At 38.2% G+C, this 17,288-nt stretch overlaps 1 protein-coding gene across 1 annotated transcript in view; it reads left to right on the top strand.

Annotated features, from left to right (window-relative positions):
• The window catches only part of DCDC1 (doublecortin domain containing 1), a 429,528-nt gene that overhangs the window by 389,527 nt on the left and 22,713 nt on the right, over nucleotides 1–17,288 (top strand). Inside the window, exons 28-32 of the mRNA XM_068988045.1 lie at nucleotides 6,344–6,529; nucleotides 8,572–8,775; nucleotides 10,100–10,301; nucleotides 13,646–13,798; nucleotides 14,515–14,616. Coding sequence (XP_068844146.1) covers nucleotides 6,344–6,529; nucleotides 8,572–8,775; nucleotides 10,100–10,301; nucleotides 13,646–13,798; nucleotides 14,515–14,616 — 847 coding nt within the window. The remainder of the gene's footprint in view (nucleotides 1–6,343; nucleotides 6,530–8,571; nucleotides 8,776–10,099; nucleotides 10,302–13,645; nucleotides 13,799–14,514; nucleotides 14,617–17,288) is intronic.

The following is a 17,288-nucleotide window of genomic DNA, read 5'->3' as shown; positions in this document are numbered from 1 at the left end:
AGTTAAGTAATAACCTATCTGATAGAATTAATGTGGTTAATTTGAAAAGTACAGTAATATATCAATTCTGGGATTCTCAAAAAAAAAAAAAAGGTTTATCTCTCTTAGGTCTGGGGAAACCTACCCTCTGCCCAAAGCCTCCAAATAAGTAGTTAGTTTTTAACCTTTTCAGAGATACAGACCTCATTGAAAGTCTTGTGAAATTATGGATGTTCTTTTCCCAAAAGTGCACATGTGTAAACAAAAGCTTTTTGTATAAGAATTCAGGGAGTTCATAGTCTCCCCCTTGAATTCCAGTTTAGATTTAGAGTAAGAGCTTCCTTGCTAGACCATGTTTGCTTGGCCAGTTTAGAAAAAGAAAATTAAAATGAAGTAACTATTATATGCTAGAAAGCTACTGTATATTATATATTGATGCAACTTTATTTTTACATAGATGATATCACTTAAATAATAAATAACATAAATAATAAATATTAATAATATCAATCAGTATCAGTTCAGTCACTCAGTCATGTCTGACTCTTTGCGACCCCATGAACCGCAGCATGCCAGGCTTCCTGTCCATCACCAACTGCCGGAGTCTACCCAAACCCATGTCCATTGAGTTGGTGATGCCATCCAACCATCTCATCTTCTGTCGGCCCCTTCTCCTCCTGCCCTCAATCCTTCGCAGCATCAGGGTCTTTTCAAATGAGTTAGCTCTTTGCATGAAGTGGCCAAAGTATTGGAGCTTCAGCTTCAACATCGGTCCTTCCAATGAACACCCAGGACTGATCTCCTTTAGACCTCCTTGCAGTCCAAGGGACTCTCAAGAGTCTTCTCCAACACCACAGTTCAAAGGCATCAATTCTTCTGCACTCAGCTTTCTTTATAGTCCAACTCTCACATCCATACATGACCACTGGAAAAACCATAGCCTTGACTAGATGGACCTTTGTTGGCAAAGTAATGTCTCTGCTTTTTAACATGCTGTCGAGGTTGGTCATAACTTTCCTTCCAAGGAGTAAGCGTCTTTTAATTTCATGGCTGCAATCACCATCTGGAGTGATTTTGAAGCCCCCCAAAATAAAGTCTGACACTGTTTCCACTGTTTCCCCATCTATTTCCCGTGAGGTGATGGGACCGGATGCCATGATCTTCGTTTTCTGAACGTTGAGCTTTAAGCCAACTTTTCACTCTCCTCTTTCACTTTCATCAAGAGGATCTTTCGTTCTTCATTTTCTGCCATAAGGGTGGTGTCATCTGCATATCTGAGGCTATTAATATTTCTCCCAGCAATCTTGATTCCAGTTTGTGCTTCTTCCAGCCCAGCGTTTCTCATGATGTACTCTGCATATAAGTTAAATAAGCAGGGTGACAATATACAGCCTTGGCGTACTCCTTTTCCTATTGGAACCAGTCTGTTGTTCCATGTCCAGTTCTAACTGTTGCTTCCTGACCTGCATACAGGTTTCTCAAGAGGCAGGTCAGGTGATCTGGTATTCTCATCTCTTTCAGAATTGTCCACAGTTTATTGTGATCCACACAGTCAAAGGCTTTGGCATAGTCAATAATGCAGAAATAGATGTTTTTCTGGAACTCTCTTGCTTTTTCGATGATCCAGCAGATGTTGCCAATAATATCAATAAATTATTTAAATTAAGATTGATAAAGAAACTGAATCATTTATTCACAGTAGCTATTATATATATCAGTTCAGTTCAGTTCAGTCACTCAGTCATGTCTGACTCTTTGCAACCTCATGAATTGCAGCAAGCCAGGCCTCCCTGTCCATCACCATCTCCCGGAGTTCACTCAGATTCACGTCCATCAAGTCAGTGATGCCAGCCAGCCATCTCATCCTCGGTCGTCCCCTTCTCCTCCTGCCCCGAATCCCTCCAAGCATCAGAGTCTTTTCCAATGAGTCAACTCTTCTCATGAGGTGGCCAAAGTACTGGAGTTTCGGCTTTAGCATCATTCCTTCCAAAGAAATCCCAGGGCTGATCTCCTTTAGAATGGACTGGTTGGATCTCCTTTCTCAAGAGTCTTCGCCAACACCACACTTCAGAAGCATCAATTCTTCGGTGTTCAGCCTTCTTCACAGTCCAACTCTCACATCCATACATGACCACTGGGAGAACCGTAACCTTGACTAGACGGACCTTAGTCGGCAAAGTAATGTCTCTGCTTTTCAATATGCTATCTAGGTTGGTCATAACTTTTCTTCTGAGGAGTAAGCATCTTTTAGTTTCATGGCTGCAGTCACCATCTGCAGTGATTTTGGAGCCCAAAAAAATAAAGTCTGACACTGTTTCCACTGTTTCCCCATCTATTTCCCATGAAGTGATGAGACCGGATGCCATGATCTTTGTTTTCTGAATGCTGAGCTTTAAGCCAACTTTTTCACTCTCCACTTTTACTTTCATCAAGAGGCTTTTGAGTTCCTCTTCACTTTCTGCCATAAGGGTGGTGTCATCTGCATATCTGAGGTTATTGGTATTTCTCCCGGCAATCTTGATTCCAGCTTGTGTTTCTTCCAGTCATTATTGACCAAACAAGCCCCATGTCGTAGGCCATGTTTATATAAGGTCAAATGAACAGGTCAAATTAGTCATTTCAATAAGTCACGGAGATTTTATAGAGGAAAAATATCAGGCAAACCAGTTGCTTGGTATTCTGTGCACAGAGCCAGCTGTTGACTTGCTCAACTTTTAAATTCCGTTTGCATCCTGTAGACACAGACTAACCTTTGGAGCTACCCCCACATATTTCATTTTTCCTTTCCAGCAGCAGTTTAAAGTCTGTAGTAAGCTTGAATGAATTAACCAAAAATTCAGTTTACATTGTGTATATGCACCATTGCCAAAGTAAAATAATTTTGGGAACATAAAAATAGTCAGCAGCCCCACAGTCATGGCAATCGATGTCTTAATGATTGAAAATACATTTTCTGGATGCTTTCAATGGGCTTCCTTAGTGTAATAAGGAATATCATTGGCACATGATTTATCATGAAGTTCATGTTTTTCTGTACAAATTATTCTGTGTGAGTATTCATTGAATTCCATCTAAGAGGAAATATGTTAATTTTCTGCCCCCAAGTAATTTGTAGGAAAATGGAAATCAGATGTGCATGTAGAGAAATTCATAGTGGAACTTAAGAACTGCATCTTGAATTAAGGTAATGTTCAGTATAGAGTAGACAAATATGACAAAGCCCAAAGCTTGGAATCAGAAGTCACAGCTTTATGTTTCAGCTCTGCCACATACTATTTGGGTATCCTTGAATTAAAAACCCCTCTCTGAGCTTTTGTTTTCTCATCTGTAAATTGAGAATGATGCTATTAACTCTGGCTGTACTTAACTTTTAGCCTTGTGACGTGGTTGGTCACTTAGTCATGTCCAACTCTTTGCAACCCCATGGATTATAGCCCAGTTCCTCTGTCCATGGGGATTCTCCAGGCAAGAACACTGGAGTGGGTTGCCATGCCCTCCTCCAGGGAATCTTCCCAAACCAGGGACTGAACACAGGTCTCCCGCACTGCAGGCGGATTCTTTACAATTTGAGCCACCAGGGAAGTCCTAGTCTTGTGAGGAACAAAGCAAATTAGAGAGTGAATTTTAAAATATTCATACATATTTCAAAGTAGACAGACTAATTCAATGACTTCTCATGTACCTATCATCCAAATTCAACTATTATCAATGTTTTGCAATGTTTACAAATCCTAGACATGATATCATTTCTCCTAATACTTGATCTTGCACATATAAAAATTTGAACATTTTCTTACGATTATAATCATTATGCCATTGTCACATCTAACAAAATTAACGATATCTTTTTTGGCCTCCAGGGCTTCCCTGGGCTCAGATGGTAAAGAATCCACCTTCAGTGTGGGAGACTTGGGTTAGATCCCTGGGTTGGGAAGATCCCCTGGAGAAGGGAAAGGCTACCCACTCCAGTATTTTGGCCTGGAGAATTCCATGGGCAGAGGAGCCTGGCAGGCTACAGTCCATGGGATTGCAGAGTTGGACATGACTGAATGACTTTCACTTTCATTTTTAAAAAGATTTTTGACCTCTTGCTGCTGCTACTGCTGCTAAGTCGCTTCAGTTGTGTCCGACTCTGTGCGACCCCATAGACAGCAGCCCACCAGGCTCCTCCATCCCTGGGATTAATGCCCTGTTAATAATGAAATTTCCCAGTTTCTCCTAAACATTCTTCTTATGGTTAGTTGGAGTCAGGATTCAAACAGAATCCCTATGTGCTACTGGTTGCAGAATCCATCCTATAGAAGACCTCCTCTTGTTTGGATTTGTCTGTTCACTTCCTGTGGCATCCTTTAACCTGTTTCTCTGGCTCCCATAACTCCTATAAGAGAGATTTAACACTGCAGTTTAATTATATTTATATTCAGCTCTTTTTTGGCCATGAATCTTCAAAGGTTTTACTGTGTGTTTCATATTTATCACTTATGCAGGAACACGGTTTAGATTTTCCATTTTTAATGGTAACGGTTATCCACGGGTTCAGGTGATTACAACCTAATCTCACATCAAAGAACAATTCCCAATGACTTTTCATTTAGTGTTGCCTTTCTGTGATCATTGCCTAAATCAATATTTTCATTAGAAGTTTCAAAAGGGTCAATTTTGTTTAATTCTATTACTTTTCCCAACATATATTAGCTGAATTTTTCATGTAAGGAAGAACTTTACCTCTTCAGCTAGGTATTTGACTGCCTAGAATTATGGTTTGTAAAGGATGGTAGGATAAATATTTGTTCTATATAACTTACCTATTAGAATAGTATAGCAAATCACCTAAAATGTTAGTGGCTTAACTATTTTATACCCTGAGTCAACAATTTGGGCTGGATTTTACTGGGCAGGTCTGCTGGTCTTTCTGCCCTGTCACTAATTTGACTGTAGTTGTTTGGTCGTATACCAATAGTTTGGCAGTTCTAGGGTATCTGAATGGTCAAATTACATGACTGGTGTTTGATAGGCTGTCAGCTGGGGGGCCTTGGTTCTCCTCAATGCTTCTTTTGTTCCCCATTCAGGAATTAAACCTGGGCCCTCGACAGTGAGAGTGCAGTGTCCTAACCACTGGACTGCCAGGGAATTCCCTCCTCAAGACTTCTTAAGTAGGCTAGCTCAAGTGAGCTCACATTGTGGGCTCAGGCTTCCAAATGCAGCCAAAAGAAAACAAGCTCCAGTGTGCCAGCGCTCCTTATGCATCCGCCTGCATCACATTTGCTAATGCTACATTACCCGAAGCAAGTCATGTGACCTTGCCCAGATTCAAAGAAAAGAGGAAAGGAGAAGGAAACTATTTCTTGATTGGAGGAGCAGCAAAATGACATTTCAAAAGGACATACAAACAAGAATAGGATGGTTATATTATGGCCGTCTTTGCAAATAATCTTCTGCACTTTCTAAAGGCCGATTTCAGAGTTGTAAATTGGTGCATTTTCTTCCAATGGACTCCAATAAGAAGTGGTTTTATTTTTATTTGTTTGTTGCCTTTTTTTTACTTATATTTTTAACATCATTATGAACTCATGGGATTTTACATATTCAAACATATTTGAAGCTTTTCAGTTATCATTTTATTTTGCCCCCAAATTGCCCCACTTTGAGCCGTGGAATGTTTATCATGGTGGCTCCTGTGTCTTTTTTGACATAATACCTTTACTTTGAGATGGCTTCTATTTTTCTGGACACTACAAGAGACCTTGCTTGTCTAGGATACAGTAAGTCCCCTACATACGAGTGAGTTCTGTTTCAAGAGCACATTCATAAGCCCAATTTGTTCATAAGTCCAACAAAGTTAGCCTACACAATCAGCTATATATTATTATACTGTAACAGATTTATAATACTTTTTACACAAATAACACATAAAAAACAAACACAAAAAATAAAGGAAACATTTTTAATCTTACAGTTCAGTACCTTGAAAAGTACAGTAGTATGGTACAACAGCTGGCATACAGCAACATGTTCATACCTTTGAATGTTCACAACTTGAAGGTTCATATGTACAGGACTTGCTGTATATCCTGTCCCAAATGTGGAATGGACCATTCCTCCAAGAAACTCTGATTCTGAATACAAGTTATACTCATCTATATTGAACTGTCATTGCCTCCGGGCTTTTTCAATCAACAGTGTTTGGAAATAATGTGGTTTTAAAAAATATAATAATTAGGGAGTGGAATAATGTGCTCATGTTGTGATTTCAAATTTAGCATTTGGAGATTATAACAGTGCTTTATTTGTATGGCAAAATATTCTACAAAATGCTATCATAATTTAGATGCATCCAAATCAAAACATCTTTATCCTTTTCCAGGGATATTATTACCTCTCACCCAATGGAAAGAAGAAAACGATGCTCTGTTTGGCATGTGGACGATCCGTGAGAGCAGAGAAGGGACTGGAACAGCTGCTTCCAGGGCTCCCATTTTTGTGTGCCTCGGCCTCCGAGACCCAGAAGCCCTTCTCACGTGGGCCTTTCAAGGTCATTGATGTGGCCAAGGTGTGTAATGATCTGAGCTCTGCTGATACATGTGTGGCATGAGTCTGGAAACTTTGATGCATTTGTTATTTGCCTTGCACTCAAGTTCATCTCCACTCATCTAATTCATCTAATTCATCTTTTACTGATGCCCCTTTACCATTCCACCTGCATTGATTTCCTTTTCCTCGTCGTCACTTAAAATACATTGTCTGTTAATAGTTCGATACACACTCTGAAGTTAATTGGGCACTTCTGAGGCTTTAATCATCTACTGACACCTTGCACTACTCTCCGTGTTGCTTTTAGATGAGAAAGTAACTACAAATCTTTACTTGGTGGAGCAGCTTTTTGCCTCCATCCATGGAGTAAACTCCTTTTATGCTATTATAGAACATTTCAGGACTCATTTGATGTGCTGTTGTTAATGGCTCTTCAGGTTGGATGCCTGAATTCGTGCATTTGTGTCTGATACTAATCGCATCATGGAGGAAAAAAGTCTCTACTGCTTTGCTGTTTTCTTAATTTAAAGTGGCACCATTCAGTTGGGAGATTGGGATTGATCTATATGCACTGCTATGTATAAAATAGATAAATAGTGAAAACCTCCTGTATAGCGCAGGGAACTCAGTGCTCTGTGGTGACCAAAATAGGAAGGAATTACAAAACAGAGGGAATATAGGTATACGTATGGCTGATTTACTTTGTTGTAGAGCAGAAAGTAACACCACACTGTAAACTAACAAGTAAAATTTTTTACAAAAAACTCAAAGGCAAAGTTTTAGAACATGGTACTAAAAGCTACAATTTGGCATTAATAAACATTTTTTTTTAAAGAGTTAAAAAAAAAACACAAAACATGCTTCCCTTATCAAAACCTATCCCTCTGAAGTATTTATGAATGTGAGTTCTTTTCTAGTTCTTTTCTTTCTTCTTCACTCTGGAGCCTTGTTTAAAATCTATATTTTCACAGTATTTTCAAAACCTCACTAGTTTACAACAACATTATACAGTCCTTAATCAAAATGATTCTTGTAGTAGCTTTTTTATGTGTATTTCATTCTGGTCTCCATATCAGTTTTCCATGTAAGCTTTCTTCTCTTTCAATGCCATCAATCTGGTTTTTTTCTTCTTCTTTTTAGCTAATTAAAATAAAATGATATATCAAAAAAATTTTTAAATGACACCTTTAAAAAAAAATCCTTTCTTTCAAGTTTAGAAGCAAGTAGAACTAAAGAGAAACTTACACACCTATATAGAAAGGAGCAGTTCTTTATGGGTAGGAACCTTCCACCTGGTCTGCTCTTGAGGCTGGCCCATCTTGTTCCCAGATCGCCGTCCTCTCTGCCCTAAACCTGACACAGTTATAAGAGACACCAACTGAAACCTCAGTAACTCTGAAGGAGAAGGGGAGTCAGTCCTCCGGGAAAGCCTGCAGGCATTTGGTTTTGCTGAGGTGATAATGGGGTGGTGTAAAGGAGATGGGGGGTGGGTGAGCTGATTGAAAAGAAACCCCAGTGTTATACCATCTCAGACACAGCTTTTCCCTCAGGCCAGCTTCTTGACTAAGGATGAATAGGGAAGGTGAAGTGTGGTGTTTACCACCCTGATTGCCACGTGGTTAAGGCTACGCTCATTCCCCTCCCCATACATCAATATCTGCCACCCTAGGATGACATCATCCTAAAGTTAAAGATTCAGAGAATACCTTTAGTCCAGCTGTCCATTGCTTCATCCCCAGGCTCTCTCTGGCCCTTGCATCCTTCTTCTCCAAGGCAAAGTAGAAAACAGGAGAAGGCCAGAAACACAAGCCAGAGTCCCAAAGTCACCTAGAGGCTCAGTGACAGGGCTGGGAGGAGAACCAAGGAGTCTGGACCTAATGTCCTTCTGACTACAGCATCAAATACCTATATGATATATGATCATATGAAGTGAGCATTTCAAAATTTAGATGCCGCATACATGTACAAACACAAATTAAAAGGCTGAAGTATAACAACATAACACTAAAAAGAAAAAAAGTTTGAGTCAATCTATGTTGTTTTTCTTTAAAAAAAAATCAGACTGATTTATCTTCTCGTGAGGCTGAAAACACTTTGAGTTATTATGAAGAGCATCTATTATCTTTACGGATGAAGACCTGCACGCAAGTTGTATCTCATTGTGGCATGGCAGTTACGAACCAGAAGGCAGTGAAAATAATTGCATACAAAAATGGAGATGGATATCGAAATGGAAAGCTAATTGTGGCTGGAACATTCCCCATGGTAAGTGGCTATCACTTAAATGTTTCTCGCATCCTTAGAGGCAATGATAATGGTGATTCTTCTGACAAGAAAAAAAAAAGCAGCGGGATTGAGTGACAAATATCCTAGACCAGTTTTACCCATTTAAGCTGATGAGATCAAGATCTCTGTTTTCTTAAAGATGTTCTTTTTGATTGTATTTCTTTGGCTATAGACTTAGAAAAATGAGAAAACAGAATACAGTTTTCAGATTGGCTCCAGAGCAAAGAAGGGTAAAAAAAAAAAAAAAAAAGGCAAGGGGAAGGCAAAGCTACCAGAATTTCTTCACTCTTGTGACAGACAGAAAGCTTTTTCTTCCTTCCTTTCCTTTCCCACTTCAAATTGTACGTCATCTGAATATTTTGAGATCCCACCTCTTTTATCATCTGGAGAAACTGAGCACTTGCTTGGTGACAGGGTTATTTTCAGATTGGAGAAGCAGGAGTTGTGCTAGGAGGGAATATGTGGCTTCTGTCTTAGAGGCTGTTCCCCACGGTCCTGGGGAGGATGGAGCATTCCTGGGGTCCAAACCCAGCTTTGTCCTTCAGTTGCTTGGTAATGGTCTTATGTCTGTAGGTTCTGGCCAATACCTTTATCAATGTATTTTATATGCAATGTTAAATATGATGGGGAGTTACCCTGGAGATTTCTTTGCAAGTATTAACACATACACACACACACACACACACACACACTCATACACACAATTATTCACTCACCCCTTTGATTGAGTCTGAAGAGATTTTTTAAATGAAAATATTGTTGCTCAGTGGTCTAGGCAAAGGACAAAAGTCACCAGCTCCAAAATCCACCCTGGGACCCTAGCTTTTGTGGTCTTGGGGAAAAATGTTAACCTTTCAGCCCAATTTCCCATCTGCCAAATGGAAGTAATAATATGTCAGTTCTTGGTTTGAAAGTCAAGGACTCATTTATTTTAAAGCAGCTCATCTGAAGTGTTGGAATAATTTTATTCACTATAAAGCAACATGGTTGAAAGTCAATTTCTAGGTTAACATTTCTTAGGAAATAAATACTTCTGATGATAAAATGTATTAACACACATCAGCTGCTGCGTTCCATTTTTGGAGCTAAGAATTTTCACAGCTGGACTGGACTAATTTGTGAGATTACATAGGACAATCTAATATCAAAAATCATCTCTAATCAAAGATCAAGTTGGTAGTTATTGCTTTCTATTTTCTCAAATTAAAGAATTTTCTCAGAATTCTAACAATAACACACTCTGCCTGATTATCCCCAGTTCTACCACTGTTTCCTCTCAGTTCCTTATAGTCTGTGTTTTTAGCTGCTTACAGAATGTACAGAACAACTTGGTCTGGCCAGAGCAGCCTCCAAAATATATACCAAAGATGGAACCACCATACGTTCCTTGCGCAATCTGGTTTTATGGGCTATGGATGAATCTTTTATTCAGAGAGATTCTGAGGAACCAAAGGAAGAGGCAGACCCTGTTGGAACCAAAGAGACACCTGTTAAAAGTATGAAAGGTTGGTTACATGCTACAGGACTTAGCTGATTCTACGTATGTTGGTCATATGAAAGTTATATGTATGTCTTTCATTCAGTCACTCCTTTGAGAACTAAAAAAATCACAGGAAGCTACTCTTTTATGAAATTCTCATATCATTTTTACCTTGCAGAATACTAAGAACAAAATTTTTTAATGCAAATTTGGTTTCAGAATCAAGACAATAAACAAATTTCCTGGTGTTCATAAAATATGTTTGACAGTTTGGCTACTTTGTGCAACATGAGCAAGTTCTGTTTTTCTTTTTTTAATTTTATAATTTTTTAAAAAATTTATTTTTAATTGGAGGATAATTGCTTTACAGTGTCATACTGGTTTCTGCCATACAACAACGTGAATCTGCCGTTAAGTGGTTCGGTTCTTAAATTCAGAATCAAAAGCAGCTGAACACCACTTAAGAAAGCTGGATTAGATCAGAGCAAATCTCTTCCCACGATTAGAAGAGAAAGTATCCTCTCTACACCTGCTGTTCTCTGACTCCTCTAGCCTGCCTCTGCCCATCTCCACTGCTCCTAGAAACTCCCAGAAGCACCAGCAAATGTCCCCGTAGTGCAGCTCCTAGACCAATGTGTTATACTTACCTGTTTACGTCTTTGTGCGTCTCGTTAGACTGTGTACAACTTGAAGGCAGGGCCTGTATCCCCAACAATAATTGCTACATGAAAAAGAGTCTTGCTAGCAGTGATTCAGCAGTTATCATCCATTGTAGTATTGAGAGGCATGGCTTCAAGGTTAAGAATGTGGGTTTTGGACCTAAGACTGTCAAGGTTCAGCTCCTACCTATCACTTGCTAGCTGAATGATCATGGGTACTCTCTGTCCCTCAGTCCTCTCATTTGTAAAATGAGAACACTAATAGACATGTGAATATATATATATATATATATACTCATTCAGTGCTCATAAATATGAATGTATATTCCCAAGAGTATATATGATTATGAATACATATACATATGAATATACATCATTTAGATCAATGCTTGGTTGATGCTCTACCAATTTAATGGTGTTAGTTATCATTATTGTGTGTGGGATTAAGGAAGGAAAACCTGCTCTTCCGCCTATGTGTCTCTTCTTTATTCTCATACTACTATCACATTCATCAGACATAAGACATGTGGAATTTTTTCCCCACACCAACCAACTGTGAAGCACTAGCAGCATGTCCTACAATTTAACTCGATTCTGACACTATCTACCTGGAGATAAGGTCAGATCTCACAGGTTAAGGGTGCAGTCTCACAACACTGCTCCCTGCTCACCCATTTCAGATGTCCAGACCTGTGCTTCTGACTGATTGACAATAAATTGGAAGTTCCCATGACACCCTCCTCGGGTTCACTTAATTTGCTAGAGCAGCTCACAGAATTCAAGAAAACCGTTTACTTACTGTTTGTCCATTTATTCTATAAGGGTATGATGAAGGGTACAGATAAAACATCCAGATGAAAGAGAAGCATAGGGTAAGGAAGACTCCGTGTTCTCTCTGACACTCCACTCACCACTCACCTCCATGAGCTCACCAAGCCAGAAGCTCTCTGCACCCTGTACTTTGGGGTTTTTCATGGAGACTTCTGAGAAGGGCTAGAAGTGGAACTAATGATGAGCCATATAGGCAGGATTCATCATCAACTCCATTTCCTGTCCCTCTCTGAAGAACAGGGAATAGGGCTGACACTTCCAAGTTTCTGAGCATGGCTTGGACTTCCTGGTGACTAGCCCCCATCCAGAGTCCACCAGGACTCATCTCATTAGAACCAAAGAAACTGCTGGCATCCGGGAAACTCCAGAGAAGTTTGGAGCTCTATGTCAGTAATTAGAACAAAAGCTGACACTAGTGCTCTCTACCACTTAGGAAAATGCAAGAATTTGGGGAGTTCAGTGCCAGGAACTGGAGGCAGAGACCAATATTTTTTTCTAATGATTTTATAATGATGTTATTTGTTTTGTTTTCTAATGCATTTTAAAGAAATAACTGTGTGAACATTTAATGCCTAGCTGATCACTAAAGTATATAGTTCTGCCTTTATTTGGCACATGGAACATCTGATCTCCAGGTTCTGGAAGATTTACAATTTCGAACATTCTTCTTTCAAATTCTTATTTAAAACCTGGTTGGAAGTAATGTGATTTTGAGCAGGTCTACCAAAAGGGTATGACCATCCCTTCCCCTCATATTCTAAAGGTTATCCTTGAATCATTCAGGTGCATTAGATTAGCTGGCCGTCTCCTTTACTGAATCATGACTTGGAGTTATGCCATTAGTTTGCATTGAGGAAGTTAAAAGAAACAGACATCAATCAAAAACTCAGTATCAGGCTTACTATTAATATAAAGGTGATGGTTAAGGACACCGGCTCTGGAGGTAGATGGCCTGGATTCTAATTCTGATTCTGCCCCCACCTGGCTATGTGATGAAGTCTCAGTTATTGTGCAGAAGAGAAATGAACCTACCTCAGAGTATCATTTTTAGAATTGTATGAAATAATGTAGGTAGAGGTCTTAGTGAAATGTCCAGTACATAGTAAATTCTTGGCTTGTGTTAGTTTGTATAGAAGGATGCTATTAGCTGAATGACAAATAACCCCTTTATGAAGATCCTGAAGTGTTTCTCTCAGATCTCAGGACCTGGAAAAGTGTATTTTCAGGAATTCATCTCTTTCTGTCAGCCATTCATATCTTGAAATGGTGTTCTCCTCTTTGCTTTAGCCACAAGGATGCTCAGAGCCCAAATAGTGCTTTATCTCAAGCAAAGAAAAACAATGTGGTATTCATGTCTAGTATCATGGTGATAATAAAAATATTATCTAGAATTTTTGGATGCTTGCACAATTAAATAAACTAATTAAATAGACTAATATTTTCTAAGCACTTCCCTTTTTTAAATCTTCCCAACAAAAGAATGAGATAGGTACTATTAATCATTTAATTGATGAATTCGCTGAAGCCCCTTATCTTTGGCTTTGGTCAATTCCTATACTCCTTTCTCCCTTTCCTTGCTTTTTTATCTTTTTACCCTACTTCAGAGTAGATATTTGGGTAAGCTATCTCTTATTTTTTCATAACTAGATACAGTGTAAGAAAGGAATTAAAATGTGTATTTACAATAAAATTAGTTTAAATTATTTACTTGCATTGAAGTTTCTGATCAAAATTTATGTATTTGCATCTGGTTTTGGTGTTTACCTGCTTAAATCAAGTTATTAATGAAGAATGAAATATTTTGAAAAAACAAATGATTCAGCAAGCAAATTTATTCGTTATTCAATGAACAATGATAGATGTGTCATTTGTTTCCCAGGAAACTCAAGAATGAAAGTGAAAACCAAATCATCTCCAAAGTCTGTGACATCTGATGGTTTGGATAATATAGATCCATCTTTGCTCACCCTCATCCTCAGAAATCCTATTGCCATCTGGGTATCTTGCGGTGAACCATTTCTGTCTCCAAATGGTCAGTGTTTTGTTTTTGCTTTCTTTCAAGCAAGTGCATGAAGGGAGAGAGAAATTTTTTGTCACCATAAGAAAACGAATTAAATGTGTACAATGTCAACCTAATAACATCGCACCTATGCAAAGAACAGGCGGTTCATCAATTAACATGTGCACAAGGATAGCTGTACTCTTATATTTGCACAATTGCCTATTTTTTTCTTACTGGAATGGAGTATTCTGCATAGAAAATGTCTAATTTCGTTGATAAAATGATTCTTGGTCTATAAGACTGAGAATAATGGTATACGTTAGAAAATAACAAATGAGTTTAATTCACACTGAAGACGACCTGTCTGCACATTTTCATTTTTAAGAATTGCACCCTTTAGGCAGTAGGTGGATGTTTAAAAAATGAATGGTTCCAAGCCAGGCTTTCATCACTTCCAAATAGTTTGTGGAAGTAGGAAATGAAATATGGCTATTGCATATGGTAAATCTATATAATAAAACAGCACTGTTCTTCTTTTCCCCCTGCATTCCATAAAAAAATGCCTTAAGCCCTGTCATCTTTCAAATGAGGTTTCTTTTAATGACCCTTACCTTTTAATTACTTATTTCTAATTGAATCTATTTCTTGAAGCAGAAACTTCTTTTTATAAATTATTGGCTTGCATGATAAATTATTGTTGATAAAAAGAATGCAAAATAAAACATCATGTATTTTTATTATTCTAGCTTTGAAGAAAGCAGAAAAAGTAGAAAAACAGAACTGGCTTAAAAAGGACAAAATTTTGGCTGATCTAGATGTCATGAAACACAAAATGAGACAGTTAAAAGGTCAGTAAGAACTACATCAAGTATCACCATGTTTAAGTGTAGTCTCAATTTTCTGGTAGTTTTTTTTCTACCATTAGATACCAGATGTTTAACTGAATATTTTATATTACAAAACTCACTTGAGCGAGTCTAAAACTTAATAATATATCTTTTCAGTACTGACTTTTATACTTGTAAATTTTATATTAATATGAATATCACATGATTTATATAGATGCATTTTTAAAATTTGGAGGATGTGTGGATCCTGTAACCAGCTTATTGATTTTGAAACAATTCCTGAACTGACATTTTGTGGACTTTGGAATTAGTCATTAACAAAGCTTTCTGTTATTTCTTGAGTATATTTCTTGGGAAGAAGTTTTGCTAAATTAATCTGAATAAGGACTGAATCTAAGTTCTTCAAAGATTAGTGTCTTTATCTCAGAAGGGCTCTCCCTTATGCAGCATAAGATATGTTATTCAGAGACAAAGTGATAAATTGACACTATTAGTCTTCTTTCATTCTTTTTGTCACAGAATCTTAAGTTTCTGATCTTATATTGTTCCCAGTACTTGAGACACTAAATGATTCTTTGAGGATGAAAGTGCAATTCTGGACTGAGTCTGAGAAGGACTCCCTTTCAGGCTCTGTAATTGCCATAGCAGGATTTCAGCTCCTGAGTGTTTGTACTGTCTGGTGTCAGAAACATGTGAACCTCACTTCAATAAATAAGACAATTCATTCTAAGTGCACTCTGGGTTGAAATGGCTGTTTTTCAGTTTTTACCAAAAGAATTGTTGCATATAATTGAGAAGCATCTATTTCGATTGCTAACCTCTACCACTCTAACTTCTGGATATCTTCATTTGAAGGTACCATGGACATGTCTATGATAACTAAAGTTGTCATATCCCCATGTGATGACCGTGTTGTTGTTGTGATTAGTCATTAACTTGTGTCCAACTCTTTTGTAACCCTATGACTGTAGCCTGCCAGCCTCCTCTGTCCATGGGATTTTCCCAGCAAGAATACTTGAGTGTCTTGCCATTTCCTTCTCCCACGAATCTTCCTGACCCAGGGATTGAACCTGCATCTTCTACATTGGCAGGTGGATTATTTACCACTGAAGCACCTGGGAAGTCATCATATTACTGTTTTATTTCATATCATATTATATATCACACCAATGCCTCCTTTATTTCTTCTGTATACATTGCCACAACCCACTGAGGTATTCCAGCCCAAGGACCTGGGAGTCATCCTTGGCATCTCCCTCTCTTACTATCTTTAAGCAAATATCCTTAAGTCTTATTGTTTTGAATATGTTATTTTCAAATGAGTTCTACTGGCCTTAATTCCTACTACCATTATCCAAGTTTAAGCTATTATTGCCTATTCCTTAGGTTACTGCACCAGCTTTCTAACTGGTCTCCCTGCCTCCCATCTTGATAGTAGTATCCATTCTATGCATAAAGGTGACATTCTGGACCTGGAGTGATAATGCAGAAAGGCAAAGGAGTTACACTACTCCAGGCATAAAACCCTTCAAAGTACCTCATTATCTTTATGGCAAAAGTGAAAGCCCTTAATATTGTCCTTCACGATCTGGTTCTCTGGAAACTTCTTCATCCCCTTATTCATTCCACTCCACCCATGTGGAGTTTTGTTTTTTCAGTCCCCCAGACTTACAGGTGGAGAAGGCAATGGCACCCCACTCCAGTATTCTTTCCTGGAGAATCCCATGGACCGAGGAGCCTGGTAGGCTGCAGTCCATGGGGTCACAAAGAGTCAGACACTAGTGAGTGACTTCACTTTCACTTTTCACTTTCAAGCATTGGAGAAGGAAATGGCAACCCACTCCAGTATTCTTGCCTGGAGAGTCCTAGGGACAAGGGAGCCTGGTGGGCTGCCGTCTATGGGGTCGCACAGAGTCAGACATGACTGAAGCAACTTAGCAGCAGCAGCAGACTTATATGCTTTCTTAACTCTGAACTTTTGATACAGTTTAGTTTCCTTTTGACACAATTTAGTTCTCTCTCCTGCTCTTTTGGATTGCTTCTCATAATTTACTTTTCCCCTTACTTTCCTAACATTCTAGGTTAGGAATAGTATGGTTTATCATATCTTGAACCTCCCATCTGATAGCCCTTATCATTTTATTACATACTGGATCATATGACTGTTTCTCCTATGTTACATTATAAATTATTCTATACCCTTCTTATTTGTCCTCTGAGTATTTGTGGAATTATTTAAGTAAAGAATAACCAGAATTTCAACCACTTACCAAACCAATGAGTTTTTTAAGCTCTATTTAAATTTTTATCCAATTAAATCAATAGAAAGTAACGTTAAAAATAGTACCTGGCAGAGCTGCTTTTATTGAAGTCTGATTTTATATTATGTCTTTAACTTTTATTATAATTCAGCATTAAAAAGACATTTTAAAATTCAGTTGGCATCATCTACAATATCACTGTTGAAAACAGTCTATTTGGTCAGATGGTTTCCATTATGGGGGAATCCATTAATGTAGTTTCTCTTAGATAAATCTTGTCTGTCACATTTTCTGCTATTAAATGTAAATTCAGAATAGGTCTTATTAAAATACCTGTTCAGAGGATGGTCTTTTCTATTAATAATTGTTGGGATTATGAAAATAAATAAGAACAAGTTTAAATTCAGTTAC

The sequence above is a fragment of the Capricornis sumatraensis genome, chromosome 16 (assembly GCF_032405125.1).
Source record: "Capricornis sumatraensis isolate serow.1 chromosome 16, serow.2, whole genome shotgun sequence".
NCBI classification, from domain to species: domain Eukaryota; kingdom Metazoa; phylum Chordata; class Mammalia; order Artiodactyla; family Bovidae; genus Capricornis; species Capricornis sumatraensis.
This window is presented reverse-complemented; position numbering and strand designations above follow the sequence as displayed.